The sequence below is a fragment of the Scleropages formosus genome, chromosome 19, assembly GCF_900964775.1.
Source record: "Scleropages formosus chromosome 19, fSclFor1.1, whole genome shotgun sequence".
Classification (NCBI taxonomy): domain Eukaryota; kingdom Metazoa; phylum Chordata; class Actinopteri; order Osteoglossiformes; family Osteoglossidae; genus Scleropages; species Scleropages formosus.
The window spans coordinates 22,140,592-22,159,202 of record NC_041824.1 but is presented as its reverse complement, the minus strand read 5'-3'; the positions used below and the strand labels follow the sequence as shown (position 1 = coordinate 22,159,202).

At 48.2% G+C, this 18,611-nt stretch overlaps 1 protein-coding gene across 3 annotated transcripts; it reads left to right on the top strand.

The window, feature by feature from the left end:
- The first annotated feature begins 1,141 nt into the window (after nucleotides 1-1,141).
- lmbr1l (limb development membrane protein 1-like) lies at nucleotides 1,142-16,390 on the top strand. Of its 3 annotated transcripts, XM_018760196.2 has the most exons (17): nucleotides 1,142-1,355; nucleotides 8,547-8,631; nucleotides 10,093-10,126; nucleotides 10,431-10,570; nucleotides 11,314-11,417; nucleotides 11,541-11,664; nucleotides 12,712-12,780; nucleotides 12,881-12,945; nucleotides 13,032-13,104; nucleotides 13,182-13,265; nucleotides 13,399-13,475; nucleotides 13,599-13,676; nucleotides 13,757-13,830; nucleotides 13,985-14,075; nucleotides 14,156-14,222; nucleotides 14,469-14,630; nucleotides 15,180-16,390. In XM_018760196.2, the coding sequence occupies exons 1-17, from the start codon at nucleotides 1,293-1,295 to the stop codon at nucleotides 15,272-15,274; spliced, it is 1,485 nt and encodes a 494-aa protein (XP_018615712.1). In that variant the 5' UTR covers nucleotides 1,142-1,292; the 3' UTR covers nucleotides 15,275-16,390. The 3 variants fall into 3 exon arrangements, with proteins under 3 accessions (XP_018615712.1, XP_018615711.2, XP_029102275.1); XM_018760195.2 differs by having other exon boundaries at nucleotides 13,399-13,676; XM_029246442.1 differs by lacking the exons at nucleotides 1,142-1,355; nucleotides 8,547-8,631 and adding an exon at nucleotides 8,859-8,892 and having other exon boundaries at nucleotides 13,399-13,676.
- Nucleotides 16,391-18,611: the final 2,221 nt, after the last annotated feature.

Below are 18,611 nucleotides of genomic sequence, written 5' to 3'. Positions count from 1 at the left end.
AAACGCAGATTTGTCAGACATAGAAGAAAAAAAAAACCCAGAGAGCCCTGCGCCCCCGTTGGATGATTTTTTTTCCTCCCCCAATTCGATTGAACTTCTCTGCACTGGTTACGCTGGAACGCGCACTTACAATTACTACTGTAATATCAATAAGTCTGCATTGAGAACAGGATCTTTTAAATCTTGCTCAGGAGACATTGAAATTTAACTGTTTTTTATAAATTTACTGAAGCTCAAAATTTGTAAGCAATGGGGACAAAGGGATACAAATCCCCTGTACCTATTAGACAAAAAATTAAAACCTTACAGTTAATAGGTGAAAATAGATAGATGCTATTAATTTGTTCCTTTTTCATCCAAGAATACAACCGAAATAAATCTGTCAGTAATAGAAGGCGGCATATGTTGCAATCTTCTATTTCTTGTTTTGCATGTTCTTGTACCTTTATTAGGTAATATGACTAGATGTATCTTATATTATTTATACTCTGTGAATAATTCAACGTATTTTATTCGGGAATGATGGACTGCAGTAATTTCAATATGTATTTGCAAAGCAACAATTTTTCCTTTGAGTTTTGAAGGCCTTGTGCAAAGTGAAATCATTTAACATAAAGGAGCTGGGTTATTTTCACACTTCCTGGTAAAAAAACTTGTACGGGTGACCTTAATTTTAAACATGATTCGTCGCAGGGGCCAAAAAATGAACAAGACCCTCATTATTTTATGTCTGCTTTCTCTTCTGATCCTGTCATGTTTCACCAGTAAAAATGTTGCTAAAATTACTGCACTGTAATAAATGTTCTCCCTTGACGGAAAACCCGCAACGATTCGTCCGCTTTAAGTCTTACGCGCGGCGTGGGGGGGGATTTTGTTCCCCCATGAAATCCTCCTTTCCAAAAATCGCGCTGCTTTCCACGCCAGACGTACTGTCAATCATCCCTGGACGCGTCTTCAGCCAATCAGGACTCACGTCACATTCGATGTCATTCGAATACGCAAAACCCCGCCCCTGTTCTTGTTTGGGCCACGCCCACCCGAGTTTAAAACATCACAAGCGCTTAGTGCAGCAGCTACGGCTCCGACAAGCTCCGCCCCCTCTTGTTTCTCCCCTCGAGAGCTGCTTTTCGTGACTGTTTCCTCAGTGCTGCGTGCTGCTCGTCGTGGGACAGCGCTGTTTTTCGGATACTGGCGCCTGCTATGGCTCTTCCTGCTTCACGAGGAACTTGTAAAAAAAGTGGTGTAACACTCGTGCTGCTTTGTTAGCCTTGGCACGACATGGTTGCCGGAGAATGGAAACGGACGACGTATCCGTTAGGGAGCAGATCTTCCACGAGCGGGTTCGGGAGACCATCGTAAGTAACCAGTTACCACGTCGTGGTTACACCACGTTCGCACTACACTACTACTAACGTGCTCGGGGTCGAGATCCTGCTCCGAATCACGTTCCGCAGCATCCCGATGTTGTAGCTGAAGGACTTCGTGACTGGGACGGAAACGCGACCATCCCACGCCACGCATGATCATGATGGTTCTCAACTCTGTACCGCTAATTAACTCCAGTTCAGCCTGGAAACGATCTTATTTTATCGACACACACAGATGTGTTAACATGTTTCTCCCGTTTTCGTTGCGATCGGTCACTTATAAGGCAGGAATCCAGCTGCAAACGTGAATTTCTGTGACAGACTCGACGCGAGGTGTTCAGTGGAGCCTCACGCGCTTCGTATCTGTTTTTTTTTTTTTTTTTTTTTCCTTTCACCCCGCTTGATCGTGTTACCTGGTCCCCCCCCCCTACCTGTGCCACATCCACCCCTCCAGTGAAGTAACTGCTGCCTGCAGTGTTTAACCGCATTATAATAGAGACAGGCTGGAGGAGATGCTGAGAAGATGAACATCACCTGAATCCAGGAGGGTCTGGGGCTCCTGGAGCTTTACTGTGAATTAGACCGCTGAGCAAACAGCTGTCTGTGAGCAGAATACCCCCGCTAGGCACAGACAGTTTGCTCTGATGTTCCGCTGAGCTGCTGGAGATTGACTAAACCGCATGATCTTCGCCGGGGGTGGTGGAGCTGCGCTCCTGGGATATTGATGTGTGCGGATTTACACCTTATATGAATTTAAGAGATGATGGGCGAAGTGAGTTTGGAAGAGGTGAGTTTTCAGACCCTTTTTAAATGTGGACAGAGATTCAGCAGTTCTGAGTGAGAGGGGGAGGTCGTTCCACCACAACGGAGCCAGAACCGAGAACCTCGGCGCTTTACCTTTCGTGCGCGGGACCACCAAGCGGGAAGATGTGGAAGAGCATTACACCTAGTTCATGTGGCAGAACCTGCATGTACATGAGACAATGCGTGTGGCTTGAAAAACTCCAGTCGCTGTTGTGGGACACACACGCTGATGTATGACTGTGTTGATAGTCCAGTTGGTGCGCTGTCAATCTTACCCAACCCCCATCTTCACAGCGAGTTTTGTGTGCCCGCTGCCCCTGGGGGTCATGCCAAGCAGGTCGCGTGCATGTGACGAGCGACGAGTGACGTGGAGGACACCGAACAGCCCTCGCTGAACTTTAGTCCACCACAGTTGTCCAACACCGCAAAGCAGGGCTGAACTTTAACCCCAACAAAGACCAGCCGTTCTCTCGCCCTCAGCCGTGCAGCCGTCGTTCGGGCTTTTTCCTCTCTAAATCACTTTGAAATATGAGTAGATGGATGAAGAATCATTACAAACTTTTAGAAAAACTGTGTGACGCAAACGTCCTTTGTTTTATTTTTGTGTACGCATTACTTTCGTTTTGAAGATTATAGTCAGTATAGCGAATGTTCTGTTAAACTGGACAGTTGTGGTGTGGAATTGGAAAAGAAACTGTGAATAAATGAAATGTAACCGGGTCTTGAGCTCCATACCAGGAGAAAAAGGGACAAACAAATTTTCCAGGGATGCCTCCATATTTAAGTGTTCCAGGTCTCGATGAAAGCTGCCCGTCTATCATATTAAAGGGTGACTTGACCCATTGCCGTTGCCAAAGAACTATAGTGTCACTTGTGCAAGTTTGACGATTTTTCTTTAAAGGAAACGTTGGCAAGTCGTTGCAACCTATTGGCCGAGTTCCTTCGGCTGACGCGCCTGCGTTCAGAAACGGGCAAAATTGCCGTATGCCCCATAGGAGTGAAACGTCATCTGTCACTCTCCCCCCCTTAATGATGTAAACGGAGTAAGTCGGTCAGGGGAAAGGGTACACAATGCATTCACGTGGGGGTGGGGATGCATTTGTGTTTGTCATCGACTGACACGTGCCCTCGGAGGACACCCACATGGTTGACTGCGGGGAATGCTGGTTTGTAGTGTGAATCGCCACAACGCAGTGGTATGGGTGGTCAGTGAAATCGATGTAAACTGGCTAGTTTGCCTCAAATCATTGTTAGTATTAGAAAATGTAAGAAGACATCATCTGTACGCTCATCGGTCTTTACTAAGACTGGAGTCATATAACACCCACGGAGGCTGAAAAGCTGTTTGAAACAGCTTACGTGTGTTTGTTAGGGGCCCTGCGATGGACTGGCGTCCCGTCCAGGGTGTGCCCCCAACCCCTTCGGCCTCGTGCCCGATGTCTTCAGGATAGCGCCGGGTCGCTGCGGTCCCGCTTGGGACAAGCAGTTCTTGAAATTGGTTGGTTGCTTTTTGTTAGGAGACTCCTATTATGCACAAAAGCATGCTTGTATGGTATTTTCCTTACTATGTTTAGACTTTAGCCTTCATTGTGGGGGTTCCCTCGTTTTCGCTAGCCGGGTTTTCTTTTTTAATTGGTTTCTGTAAGGGTTAAAAAGGCATCAGTGTGAGGTGCTGATGGATGTGTTTATAATTTATGTATAAAAAGGCGGTAAAAGATTGATTTGATAGTAAAATTACACATCTGTGTTTTTCTGTCAAAATCATGATTTGGTGAGGATTAAAATACTCTTTATTGCAGTTAGGTGTTTAAAACTCATATTTTACATTTAATATTTTAAAAATAATTATTGATGTCATTTACTACATTGAAACAAAGTAAAGAACTGCACAGTTAGTAGAGCAACACAATGTATATACAGTGGAACTTACAGAATACATTGCTGCTTTTACATTTATTCATTTAGCTGTTGCTTTTCTCCAAAGTAACTTGCATTGTTAAGCTACTTACACACACATTTTCTGAACCGCTTGTCCCATGCAGGGCTGCGGGGAGCCGGAGCCTAACCCGGCAACACAGGGCAAAAGGTTGGAGGGGGAGGGGACACACCCAGGACAGGACGCCAGTCCATCGCAAGGCACCCCAAGCAGGACTTGAACCCCAGACCCACTGGAGAGCAGGACCCAGTCCAACCTACTGCACCCCCTCAAGCTACTTACATTTACATTTATTTATTTATTTAGCAGACGCTTTTCTCCAAAGCGACTTCAAATGAACTCTATGTAGTGTTATCAGCCCACACACCGTATTCACCGTGGTGACTTCCACTGCTAGATACACCACTTACACTGGCTCACTCATCCATACATCAGTGGAACACACTCTATCTCTCTCTCTCTGTCACTCACACACTAGGGGTGAATCTCAACAGCGTGTCTTTGGACTGTGGGAGGAAACCAGAGCACTTACCATGATTTACCCATTTATACAGCTGGGTAATTTTTATTGGAGCAGTTCTGGGGGAGTACCTTGCTATTTCAGATGAGATTTGAACCTGTCACCTTTGCATCCAAAAGCAGCAATTCTAACCGATACAGTACCAACTGTCTCTTGACTAAATGCAAGAGAGAGCAGCGCATGGTTCCCTGACGACGGCGTGATGGCGTATAAGAGGCTTGGAGTTCTAATCTGAGGAGTCCCTTCTATCTAGAGTGCAGATAATGTAAATGTAGATAAAGGCAACGTTTCGACATCAGCTCATTTCCCCTGCAGTGAAAGCACTGAAGCACAGCCGGTACAAGTACACTGCTCGTTGCCCCGGCTTTGCTGCATCGATCGCTGATGACGGCTGTGTATTTTCACGCTGCCTTTTAATGAACTGAGTCACGGGCTACGTTGGCAGTTCTAGTCCAGCCCTGCCAGGTTTCCAGGGTTTTCCACTTGCCAGCCTCCAAAAGGCTCTCATGGCTTGCCTTATAGAAGATATGACCCTGTCCCATGAGCCCTTTCCCCCTATTTTGTGTTCTCTTGTCACCCTGCTGTGTATACGCTCCCCCTATTGACTGTTCGTGTCCGAGTCATGTCTACGACTTTTATTGAGTGATCCAGTCATCCAACACTGTACATTAATTATTGACCTTATTCCCAGTCTCCTGCTTCACTTGGCATCCCAGCAAAATAACAAGGAAAAGGGCCTTGGGCACACCAGTGTTGGGAACATACGCGGTCGAGTCACATTATTATGACCACCTCCTGCATTTGACGTCGGCGGCACGTAGCCCATGAAGTACGTCACGTGTCGTGAGCTGGCTTGGTGGGTATATAAGGTGTGCGACAGGCCGTCTGCCCGCATATCACTCGTTGCTGTCATGGATAAAAGGGGCGATTTTATCAGAGTTGCAAAAAGGGATGATTATCGGCTTTCGGGCCAAGGGTGGCAGTATTTCCGAAATGTCCGACAGTGGTTGGAAGAGCACGACCAAGACTTCCAAGTACTTCCCTGGCCCCTTAATTCCCGGACTTGAACCCAATTGAGCATCCGTGAGACCACCTCGATCGTCGTGTTCGCTCTATGGATCCTCCGCCACGCACCCTCCAGCAGCTGTGGGGTGCACTGCAGTCATCATGGCTCCAGATACCCGTGACAACCTACCAGCACCTTATTGAGTCACTCCCAGCCCGTCTAGCTGCTGTCCGTGCTGCACACGACGGTTACTCTGGATATTAGCTGGTGGTCATAATAATGTGACTCAACCGTGTGTGTGTGTGTGTGTGTGTGTGTGTGTGTGTGTGTGTGTATATGTGTGTATATATATATATATATATATATATATATATATATATATGTGCGTGTGTATGTATGTATGTATGTATGTATGTATGTGATTTTATTACAGTAAGTGTCCCAGAATTTCTTTCAGCCCCACTTCTCTGCTGATCTCCGTACAGCTTCATAAATTTGTATTGCAGCATCTGTCACAATCAACTTTATTTCCTATCTGACCCTTGTGTTCCCCAGCTTATACTGACAAAACTGAACGGATAATGCAAAAAAAAAAAAAAAAAAAAAAATATCGGTACATTGTGTTATTAACAGAGGTGTTTCGCAATAAACGGTCTGTTATAATAAAATAAATGTTAAGCCACGATGAACAAGTGAAACACTTGGAGATATTTCGCTGTGGGGTACACTGCTGTCTGAACTGTGCGCTGGAAACAATACGATAATGTTGTCAGGAAGACGGGAAGCTGTGCTCTGCTCTGGCAGCCGCAGGGGGCCAGAGGTGTTTTTTACCTATTGTTCTCACAGTTACCGTCTCCTCAGGGGTTGTGTCCTGCATCCTGTGTCCCAGACCCCCCCCCCCCCCCCCCCCCTTCCCTCCCTTCCTCCGGCCAGATTCAAAGACCGTGGGCTTTATCTCTCTCTCGCGAACGAAGATTAGGAAGGATAGGGCCCACGTCTGATGCGGGCACGCCGGTGGCTCATGAGGCCAACGCGAGACGGGCAGAGTCTGCCGCGGCGGCTGCATGGGAGGGACCGGTTTACGGTTTCCCGTCGCTGCGGGACCTGACTTAAAGGAGTCGTGGATGTATCCTAAAGCCTGTGCAAAGGAGCTATAAGGTGGAATACAGTGTGCGCGGAGCTGATCCCACCTTTTAAGCCTGAGATTCATCTGCCATAGCCTAGCAAGCTGGGATGGCGGCGATGAGGTGCTCAGGAGGTAGGTTTTATACCGGAGTTTACCTCTCCTAGGCAGACTGCTGACCAAAGCTGAAGAGGTCTGCCTCCCCTGCTATTTCAACCGTAGTTGGTAGGCCACAGCTCCTGTCCGCAGTTATCTAGCGGCGCACCTTGGTCGCGAACGCTTGGTCGACGAGATCTTCAGGGGTCTCGACGTGGAGGATCGCGCGTCCAGAGATGCGGTATTAGAGGTGCCAAATTTGCATCCCCGGCCAGCTGAGGCCGTTGCCCGAGGCGTGGCGCTTGGAACCAGCATGTGAGAGATTTAGGAGACGGACGGGGACCGGTGTTTCCGGCCGTCCTGCTGGTAGGATGCAGCTGACGAAAAGCAAAGGTGCTACCCCTACCCAGAGCCCCCTTACGCCGCTGTGAGGCTTTCACACCTAATGGAAAAGCCCCCTCCCCATTAGTTTCAAATTGAGATGCTTTGAAGTTTGAGAGCTTTTAGTGAAAGTGTGATTTACCATGGTACGTTATTTCCTGTTGACGAATCATTTTTCTGTTGAAAATACAATTAAGTATACACTTTCCGCACACACACACTTTCCGTGCTGCTTGTCCCATACGGGGTCGCGGGGAACCGGAGCCTAACTCGGGGCGTAAGGGGGATGCACCCATGACGGGACGCCGATCCGTCGCAAGGCACCCTAAGCGGGACTCGAACCCCAGACCCACCGGAGAGCAGGACCCAGGCCAACCCGCTGCGCCACCACGCCCCCCCCAATTAAATATAAATACACTCAAATGTTTGCCTTCAAAAATGAGTGTGCCTGCTGTTGGTGATACAGAGTACAAGTGTATAGAGTGGAGATACTTGTCAGAGCATCGGGAGGCTTTCAGCAGAGCAATATATTGAATGGTGATATGGACCTAAGTTGATCAGGATGAAGTTTCCAAATCCAGTCTGACAGCTCTGTTCTTATAATCCCTGCCCTTCCACTTTCACCTAGTTTCCCCCCCCCCCCCCCCACTTTGGATAAACAGGATAATCTTCATCTGTCCCCTTTTCTCCCAGACGTCCCCTTTTTGTTTTTAATATGGGTTTTAATTTTTTTTTTTTTTGTTTTTTCGGGTTCGATAATACTTTATTTTCTCCTTAAAAAAAAAAAAAAAAAAATACATTTTATGTTTTGATATTTATGCATTTTTCTAGAATAGAGGAGGAGTTGGCGGATCAAGAATGGTACTGGGAGCCTTTGGACCGTGTTTATTGCAGTGAACTGGTGTCTTTGACATTTGTAGGCTTTGTTCCAGTTAAATGAAGCTAAAAGACATGAATAGTGTAGGCTGTTCTCATCAGGGATCATCATTGTCTTTGTGCAGTGTGTGTCCACCCCCCCCCCCCCCCTTGGTGTAGCTCACTGCATCTCAGACGGCAGGACACACCAGGACTAATCCTCTTAAGTGCGGCACGCAGGTCGAACCCGTTCACCTCCCGTGCGACACCGGGTGGGGTTACATGTGTAATTGGTTCCCCTGCGGCTCTTTTCCACATCTGTAACAGTAGCACGATGGTGCACATGGGGAGGCAAGTGATGAGCAACACGGTCTAGAAAGAGCTGCGGTGCTGTACTGTCGTCACCTTCTGTATCTGTCGTGAAGTAACTTGGCTGACGCGTTGATCTCGCCCCGTAGATCTGCGTGCTGCTTTTCGCCTGCCTCTACATCGTCTCCTACTTCATCATCACTCACTTCAAGAAGAACGCGGAGTTTGTGACTGGTAAGCGAACCCTCCTTCTCGTCTTTCCCGCAGGGCGAAGTCGCCGTTGCTACCGCCGGGAATAAGAGAAGCGTTACGCGATGCTGCTCCTGGTGTGTGTGTGTGTGTGTGTGTGTGTGTGTGTGTGTGTGTGTGTGTGTGTGAGAGAGAGAGAGAGAGAGCCTCATGCCTGCTGTGAAAAGACACTTGCTTTTTAAATCATGTGTCACATGTTCCATCTGCTATTTTTAAGCCTGGTTGGTTGTGTCCGGCGGATCTCCGGTAGGTGTTGGGGTCGGTGGCGCTGGGCTTTCGCAATGCACCTTGATTTTTTTTTTTTTTTTTTTTTTTTTAAATCCAGTGTTTCTTCTTTGTCAAAATTTCGTTGACATTTCCGACACATGTCCACCTTTCAGCATTACTTAATTACTTTATGCCTTTTTCCAAGGGTTAGTGACTTAGTGATGTACCTGTTTATACAGATGGGTGTTCTTGCCACATCACTTCAGGGTAAGTACCTTGATCAAGGGTACTACAGCTGGGGCACAAATTTACAGCTGGGTCATGGACTAGGGACAGCTGGTAGTGTAGTGGGTGTAGTGGTTAGAGCTGCAGCCTTTGGACCAAAGGCAGGTTTGAATCCCACCCCCAGCTGTAGTACCCTTGAGCAAGGTACTTACCCTAAATTGCTCCAGTAAAATTACCCAGCTGAATAAATGGGTAAATAATTGTAAGTAACTTAACATCGTGAGTCGCTTTGGAGAAAAGCATCAACTAAAAAAAAAAAAATAAATGTCAATATTGTGGGTCCTTGGATTGCAAGACAGTAGCTCTGATCACTGCTCTGCTTTTTTTTTTTTTAGTTCCTGATTGTCTAATATTTAATTTGGACTGATGTTTACCAGCCGCTCTCATGTTTGCACTATAGTGCTTTGGATGTGATGAATAAAACGTTTATTATGGAGCAGTAGGTCACAGACAGACAGGCAAACGCACATGGGGTAGTTGTGTTAATACCACAAGTAGACCTGCTTGGTGCCAGCTGGCACCGGGGGGGGGGGTTTGACTCACTGCGGTGCTAAGGTTAGGCTTCAAGGAACTCAGCTTTTACCACGTTTTCTTTGCTGTTCTAAACGCCTGTTCCTCGCGGCCCGAGTGAATTGCACAAGCTCAGTTTAGTTCCGCATTTGAGGAGGAGCGGCTGGAACGATTCGTCGGCCTCGTCTCGCTCCGCTTCTCGCAGTTTCTCAAGAGCGGGACGCTGCCCTCGCGACGTCTCGCTTCGCACGACGCCTATCGGTTACAGAAGATAAAAATAGATCCCGCGTTAGCGTTTCTTCGCCGGCGGACTCCAGCGCAACGCGCACCGTAATCGTGCGTCCCGCTCAAACGCGGGTATCGGAAAGGTGGAGGAAATCGCAGAGCGGGGCTAAGCGGAGAGGGAGCGTGACGCGTTGACTAATCCCTGTCTTGTCCTTTCAGATGACACGGAGGAAGCCACGGTCAATAGAATTGCGTAAGTGATTTCTCAAGACCCATCGTTCCCTCTTATTCTTATTCTTCTCGACTGGTATCAAGACACGGATGTTGTCGGCGCACTAAGTCCTCTAAGCGTGTGAGCGTTCGCAATATTTTGCGCGCACGTGGTCCCGACTCCCGAGTTCCTGTCACTCGAGGCTTGTCGGACGGTCTCCGTGCGCTTTTATTGACTCATCAAGCTTGTTTATAACTTGCTCTCTTTGACCTTCGCCCTTCCACAGTGGCGCCGCTCTTACGCTGCCGGAGTGTGTAATGTTCTCTCTGTCGCCCCCTGTCCCCAGGCTGTGGCTGTGCACCTTCACGCTCTCCGTAGCGTTGGGCGCTGTCCTCCTCCTGCCCATCTCCATCCTGTCCAACGAGATCCTCCTCTCCTTCCCAGAATGCTACTACATGCAGTGGCTCAAAGGCTCCCTCATCCACGGTACGGCCGGGGGGACGGGACGAAACCCCACTTTTTCGCACGTCATCGCCCGTTTACTCTTACAAATCTTGAGTCATTTATACAGCTGGGTCATTTTCTTTTTCCCGGCACAATTTAGGGTATGCACCTCGTTTGAGGGCACAACAGTAGGATGGAGGATATGAAGCTGGGCCCTTTGAGTCCAAAGCCGAGGTTCTGTCCGCTATGCCACCCGCTTAAACTCACTCTTGGAACCGGGACGTAAAATCGTCCGGGACGGAGGTGTGACGTGATCGTGTGCTGCGGTAGAGTATGGTAAACTGCGGTGACCCCTGTCGCTGCTCATCTCCACTGTCCAGTAGACTACTTATGGTACCTGTGATGCTCGTATGGATGAGCAGAAGGCCCTCTGCCCATAATATAATGGTGATGGTAATGAAAGGAGAGTCGGGGTAACGGGCAGCGTCGTGGTTAGAGATGCTGCCTTTGGACCGAAGGACCCAGGTACCTCCAGCTGTAGTACCCTTGAGCGAGGTACTTACCCTGAATTGCGCCAGTAAAATTACCCAGCTGTATAAACGGTTAAGCAATCGTGAGACACCTTGTAGAAAAGTGCGAGTGAAATGAATTAAAAGGTAAATCTGAGGTGATGACCTGAAGGCCGGTGCCTAGTGGTCAGGTGAGACATTTAGTTTTGGCCGTTTTCCCACTGGACTCCACAGAGGGTCGTGTTTAGTGCGTGACGCTCTTTCCCTTCTCCCCAGGGCTCTGGAATCTCGTGTTCCTCTTCTCAAACCTTTCCCTGGTCGTCCTCATGCCTTTCGCGTACTTCTTCACCGAGTCTGTGGGTTTTGTCGGCTCCAAGAAGGTACTTTATCGCTGACGTCAACCAGCTTTTTGTACGGTGGATGGGATGGCCTTTGCCTTGTGCGTGTGTGTGTGTGCGCGTGCATTCAGGGTCTGAGCTGTTCCTGTGCCACGCTCTCTTCAGGGTGTGATGGCGCGGGTGTATGAGACAGCTGTGGTGCTCCTGCTTCTCACTCTCCTAGTGCTGGGTATAGTGTGGGTGGCGACAGCCCTCCTCTACCACGACACGGCCAGAGAGAGCCTCTACGGTGAGCTGATCGCACACTTTCCTTACTGGTGTGTCACCCTGGCTTGAACAACAGTCTTCACTAACCTCACCTTCTTCCTGTCACTGACACACACTCATCCCCTGTTAACTGGTCCTGATTTGTTCCTGAAAAGGGACCGAATATTGAGAAACTGATCAATGGAATTCCTTATTCCATTATTTCTTATGGGGAAAAAATTCCAGTCCATCTTCAGCCCATTCCAAGTAAACCCCAAAATCACCCTAAATGATGGCTGTTATTACAAGAAAAAAAGTTGTGGTACCACATTATTATTTATTATTCTTTCTATTTTAATAGCATAAATTGTTTTCGTTTGTGACCGTGATGCTTTTTTTGAATTTTGTGCATCTCCTGGGCCTTTAAAATTTTTTTTTTTTTTTTTAATTTTATTTTATTTTATTTTGCCATAGATGTTTTTTTTTTTTTGCCTGCTGGACTTGTTTTGAGCTACACACAGTCGTAGGAAACGTAGGCCTGTGTTTCAAAAGTCTCCTCACCAGCTAAGATTTATATATATGTAGCTAAGATTTTTTTTTTTTTTAAAGTTTACAATTTACACTTGCAATAGGATGACAATTTTTTTTCCCCGTTGTATTTTATGAACAACTTTTTTTTTTTCTTATCCTCTATAAATAAAAACACAAATTAAAGATTAATTTTTTATAGTTGCTTTTTAAGATTTGCTAAGTTTATAGGATAACAGTGAGCTGTTTGTGGGAATCTTAAGGATCATATATACAAAATTTAAAAATAATATAATGAAGTAAACTTACCCTGGTAGTACCTATGGACTCGTTGCCAATTGCAGACTGTGGAAAAGAAAATGTTGGAAGAATGAATACCTGGGGATGAGTGTAGTCATTTGACATCATTACACTGAGATTGTTTAATACTGTATAATAGTAGAACACACACACACACACACACACACACACACACTTGATATAGACAGTTCAGCCCCTGTAGACAATTACTGTAGTTATTGTGGCCTTACAATGAGCTCCTGATTCTCTTCCTCTCGGCCAGACCTGTGGGAGTATTACCTGCCCTACCTGTACTCCTGCATTTCGCTCTTCGGGGTTCTTCTGCTCCTCTGTGAGTATATCTCCCTGGCCTGCGATGTCAGGGCGTGTTGAAGCGCTCGGTTTTTGTGTTGTGAGGTCGGCGCCCATCAGCTCCCTGTGTTACCCTACAGTGTGTACGCCCTTTGGACTGTCGCGCATGTTCAGCGTGACGGGAAGCCTGCTGGTAAAGCCACGGGTGAGCACCGGCTTCTCTGGTACCGGGGGTCGGGGGGGTGTCATGGGCTTTCAGGGAGTGACCGCGGGTCTCCGTGTCCCTTCCAGCTGCTGGAGGACGTGGAGGATACGGTGGACTGTGCCGTGTTCGAGGAGGCTGCTCTTTCCAGAAAGATCAGCAGTGAGTGCTGCGCTCTCGTTGGGTCTGTACGCAGGTGGGGTGCGAGTCGTCGTGACGGGACCGTTTTCGTACTCTAGGTAACGCCTCCTGCTGGAAGAGCCTGAACGCGGAGGCAGCGAAGAGACAGCTCCTCAACATCCGGGCTCGACGCATCGCTCTCGGTAAGGCGCAACGCAGGGTCACTTATGTTCTTTTAATGAAAATATGCACACGGTTGGGAAAGGCGCTGCAGTGAAGTAGCACGTGCGTTACTAGAAACTGTTCTTAAAGCCTTGTCCGCCTTTGTGCTGTCAGAGATGCGGAAGAGAGCGTCGCCTTGGCAACGTAATCTGGGTTACCCCCTCGCCATGCTGCTGCTGTTAGCTCTCACGGTAAGGAGCGTCAAACGCCGTGGTATATTTGGGTGCAGCGGACCACTGGGAGGTGCAGTCGATGCCCTAAAAGACTTTTTTGCTTTCTTTTTTGTTGGTCCCCTTCTTCATCTCCTGTATCAGGTGGTCTGTGTGCTAATGGTCAGTTTCCATGTGCTGGAGCTGCTGTTTGATGAATCAGCCATGCCCAGAGGGATGGAGGTAAGGGACGGCATTACTGTAGAGTAGAGTAAGTGTGGGAGCCTCCAGAGCTGTCTGTACTAACTGTGGGGGTTCCTCAGGACCCTCTCCTCGGCGCAGCCTCTTTCTCGATGTTTGGATCGTTGGGAGCTGCAGTCCAGGTTGTCCTCATACTGTATCCTTTCACGTACACCGGACAGCAGCGCTGACAACTCGATTGTGTCGGTACTCTTTTTACCGTGGTGTTTGTGTCGTGTAGTTCAGTGTGATTTTGTATCCAGTGGTGCTCTCGGCTCATCGTGCGCGTGACCCTTGACCTCGCCGATCAGGTATCTGATGGTGTCGTCAGTAGTGGGCTTCTACAGCTCGCCCCTCTTCGCCGGGCTGCTCCCCCACTCTCAGGACACCAATCTGACACAGGTACGTCTGGCGCCCAATGCACCGTTCTGTGTCGGCCACTGCGTCACTTTCCTCAAACTGAGCTTCTTGCTGGTCTTCAGATCATCGGGAACTGCATCTCACTGCTGGTGCTCAGCTCGGCGCTGCCAGTCTTCTCTCGAACCCTGGGTGAGTCTCCTGGGTGAACCTGCCAGTTCCAGGTCCAATCCAGTTACGTAAATAGTTGGCAAAAGAGTGCGGTAAATTACTAAATAGTAAGTGTGTTCAGAGTTGACTACTACTTGTCACCATTAGGTGGTGCTGTCAGTCAGATCAGTGAGTAGTGTGAGTTTGAGGCATGGCGGTGACCAGAAAGGCTTTAATTTTTCGGTTGGCTCTTAAAGTAATTGTCTTTGTCCCTGCTGTCATTCGTAGGTATCACGCGATTTGACCTGCTGGGCGACTTTGGGCGCTACAACTGGCTGGGAAACTTCAAAATTGTGTTTCTTTACAACATGCTGTTCGCGGGACTGACTTCAGCATCTCTCATCAACACCGTGACCTGGGCTGTGCAGCGGGAGCTCATACGGGCCTTTGGTCAGTCCTCGTGTGTGTGTGTGTGTGTGTGTGTGTGTGTGTGTGTGTGTGTGTGTGTGTGTGTGTGTGTGTGTGTGTGTCTGCGTGCGTGCGTGCGTGCGTGCCAGGTTTTCCCCCCCCCCCGTAGGCTGCTCATTCTTTCCTCAGATAGAAAGCGGACAATTCTCGGAGGAAAGTGCAGGGGACGGGAGGGGAGTAGGAGCCCCTCAGGGACTGCAGGCAAAGCTATTGAGAACCTGCTCAGAACACACACACACACACACAACACACACACGCCCTCCGCCCAACGCAAACAAGGCGGCTCTTCGAGAACAGGGCACAGAGCCGCGCACCCCCTCTCCCCGGTGCTCCGATAGCATCGGGAGGCTGAGCTCACGCGCCGCCGCCGCCGCTCCGCCTCCCCTCTCCTCGCCTCGCCTCCGCCAGCTCCTCCGCCACCTTTTCTTTTCCGCGCCGCTTTTCCTCCTTTCGGCTCGGCCTGCGTGCGTTTGTATACGTGTGTTTGTTTTCTCAGGCCTGCCGAAATAATAATTCTCTTTGTCTCCACAGGTCTCCATAAACTCCAGAAACTGCCTTTGACGGTGTCTCGTACCACAGTCCCCTTCAGGCTGCTCTTGGCCAGCGGGTTGTCAAAGATTCAATGACGCCGCCCTCTCTCCTGTATCTGAGCCAGACTGGGCCCGGAATCTTCCGCACCGTGTTTGACGCGAGCCGTCCCTCGGACTAGAGGCGCGTCATCTCCGGGTTGGACAAAACCGTACCGCTCCACGAACGCGTGGCGGCTCGGTTCCGCAGACGGCGGAACGACGCGAGAGGCAGGGGCTCTTGTTCCGGGGACCAACGCGGTTCGATTCCACCTCTGCGAAGCGGAGGTGTGGATGGATTTGTCGCGACAACGGGAGTCGTTCCCGTTAAGGTTGGACGCGCTCGCGCCCAACGGCGTGGAATTGTGCTGCTCGAGCGGCGCCTTCTGCTGAATGAACAAAAGATGTAGAAAGGGAAATTGGATTATGAACTCAGCAAATCTTTTTGGGACGTGACGTCACGGCTGAGACGTTATTTCCTCTTCCCGGCTCGTTCTGGATTCTATTCTTGCCCTGGCAGGAAGGTTCACATTGGATACTTCCTGTCCCTGACAAAACTCTCTCCTCCGCTGCCCTAACGCCTCCTACTTTATGAACACACCGTTTTGTTTTTTTTTTTTTGTTCCAGGGTGGTGTTTCCCCTTACCTTTTTCATCCCGTAAAGGCTGTTTCCTGTCTTCATCCCCCCCCCCCCCGACTGGTCCAAAGTGATTTGCACTTAATTGGGGAAAGAGCCCCCCGAATGAAAACGTGACCTCACGGCCAACGTTCAACGGAGGCGAGAGGGAGAACTCGGAACTTTCCCGCAGTTTTAGAGTTCTTTACGTTTTTAGTGAAGTGGCCTTTAAAAGAGGAAGCTGCCTAGTTGGAGACACTCCATCCTACTTGAAACCTCAGTGGACACAAGTGACACCGGCCATGGTGACCCAGGCCCTGTGGCCAAGAACGCCTGTCTACTCTGTGTGAGAGTGTGTGTGAGTGTGAGAGAGAGAGAGACACCTAAGTGCAATATTGCTGTGTAAGGGAAGTCACATCTGGGTGTGGTTAAAAAAAAAAAAACATTCACTTGCTCCCCCATCTGTTTCATTGTTAATGATGTAGAGGTCTGAGTGACTTTTCCCTCTTACATCAGTGTCTGTGACGTTATAGAATTATTAAATATTGTTGTGTTTTGGCTTCTGTGGTATGGTGTTGGTTTACTGGGCTCTGGTGTGTGTGACTAAAAAAGGGGATCATTTACCGAGCCGGGTGGCGCAGTGGCGCAGTGGGTTGGACCGAGTCCTGCTCTCTGGTGGGTCTGGGGTTCACGTCCCGCTTGGGGTGCCTTGCAATGGACTGGCATCCCATCCTGGGTGTGTCCCCTCCCCCTCCAGCCTTACGCCCTGTGTTGCTGGGTTAGGCTCTGGCTTCCTGCATCCTCTAATGGAACAAGTGGTTCAGAGGGTGTGTGTGTGTGTGTATTTACTGAGCCTTAAGAGGGAACTTTTCCCTTTTCCTTCAACTTTTTTGATGATTTCGGTAGGTCAGTAAGTAGACAGATCATGTATGTTTGTTTAAACAAAAAAACACCCTAACTGATCCAAGACCACCTACAGAACCGAGATCAGTCAGGACTGTAACTGTCTGTGTTTTGCAGTCAGATCATTTGCAAGAAGCAGTTTTTTTTTTTTTTTTTTTTTTTTTTTTTTAAACTCTATTTATTATTGCTGCATTGTATGTTTTGTGAATTATTTTCCCTTTTCAACTTAAATTTGTTTCTGTTAGATTTTGTTTGGCTGAATAATATTTAAGTTAGTATTGATTCACCTAGGAGAATCGAAGCATTAAGCGACAAATTTTCTTTAACAGCATTAGCAAAGATTCAGCAATTTTCTCTTGAACATTGATTTTTTTTTTTTTTTTTCTTTGACGATACCCCGCTTCACCTCCGTACCGCATTCCCCTGTAAGTCTTGAAAATGCTTTTTTGTTTGCCAGTAGAGGACAGTATCTCCTCCCCTCAGTGTGCTCACGTTTCCACACTCACCCTCTTACCACTATAATAATAATCATTACTCTTCATGACAATTACTATTAACCTTTATCGAGCCGACGCACTTGTCCCATGTGATTTTATGGTGCTGGATAATCAAGCACACAACCACACATCCTACTTTAATTATTTCATCATCGTAATTGTTATTTAGCACAGGTGTGAAATTCAGTGAAGGGTCATTGATTGTTTATGCCGCTTTAAAACTTCCCTCTTAATGTGGTCTGCAGGGAAGTCAGTTTTCCCCGTGCGTATAATTCTCAGCCGTGTCTTAATTTCGGGGGGGGGGGAGAAATCCCTCCAGCGCACATTTCGGCCTCAACGCAATGCATGAAGAAGCTGCCGATCGCTGGCAGGTGCCGAGGAAGGCAGTTTGGCGACACTGGAAGCGAGCAGGAGCGCAGGCGGCGCCGTCTCTCCATCCCCGCTGCCGCGTGTTCAATTACAAGAGAAATTTTTCTAACCCGCAACTGGCTTTTTTTTTTTTTTTTTCCCCCCCCTCTTTTTTCTTTTTCTTTTCTTTTCTTTTCTTTTCTCCTGTTCAAAACTTGTGAAATTTCGGATCTGTTCCGCTCCAAAAAATGCTATGCATAGTTCAGGCAACCTACGTCTTTTTTTTTTTTTTTTTTTTTTGTGTCTGTGTAATTTTCAGAAATACTTTTTCTGTACTGCTCACCCGTGGTTATGAACTGAATGCGTTTCTGTTTCGCTCAGATTTTCCCCAGTTGTGTGTTTTTTTTTTTTTTTAAATGATTAAAACTGTGTTCCCCAGTTTTATCTTTGACATTGAGAACTTTTCTTCTGGGAGGAAACCTTCAGAGTTCAATACATTTAAAAATGCTGGGAAGTTTTGGACCACTGAATGTTGTGATTTTTCACTTTTTTTTCCTCCCCCCCCCTTGGTAAAGTGATGTATTGGGATAAGTGTTTTTGCATTGTTATGAATAATAAATTCAGTGTACTGTTCAGTGGCCTTCCTATGAATGATGTCCTTTTTTTTTTTTTGCCCTTTTCTCTCACACACCCCTCTAGAAAGAGAAAAGTGTTTTAATGGGGCCTGCAACGAGCATGTCCGTGTGGCGCTGGTGTGCGTTCCCCGAGCGTGCCTCTGTCCTTTGTTTACCGGTGTCTGTGCGTGAGTGCGAGCGCGTGTCTGCGCATCTGTCGACGGCGCCCCTCCGCCCTCCATCGCTGCTCTTTAATCAGGCCTAGAAAAAAGAGCTTATTTTGCGCCGCGTCTGTCAGCGTGCCGCGGCGGAGACGGCGCTGCCGCTCGAACCCACGCTTTCCCCACTCGGATGCCACTGTCACACAAACAGAAAATCAGCAGGGGAGTCGGCCGCTCGCCTTCTCCCCCTCGCTTCCC

Bases quoted from the DNA above. Each gene is read 5' to 3' on its own strand.
- lmbr1l (XM_018760195.2), top strand. From the start codon at position 1,293: ATGGAAACGGACGACGTATCCGTTAGGGAGCAGATCTTCCACGAGCGG. The intron at 12,781-12,880 runs GTGAGTATATCT...GTTACCCTACAG, and splicing joins CGGGGTTCTTCTGCTCCTCT to TGTGTACGCCCTTTGGACTG. The intron at 12,946-13,031 runs GTGAGCACCGGC...TGTCCCTTCCAG, and splicing joins GCCTGCTGGTAAAGCCACGG to CTGCTGGAGGACGTGGAGGA.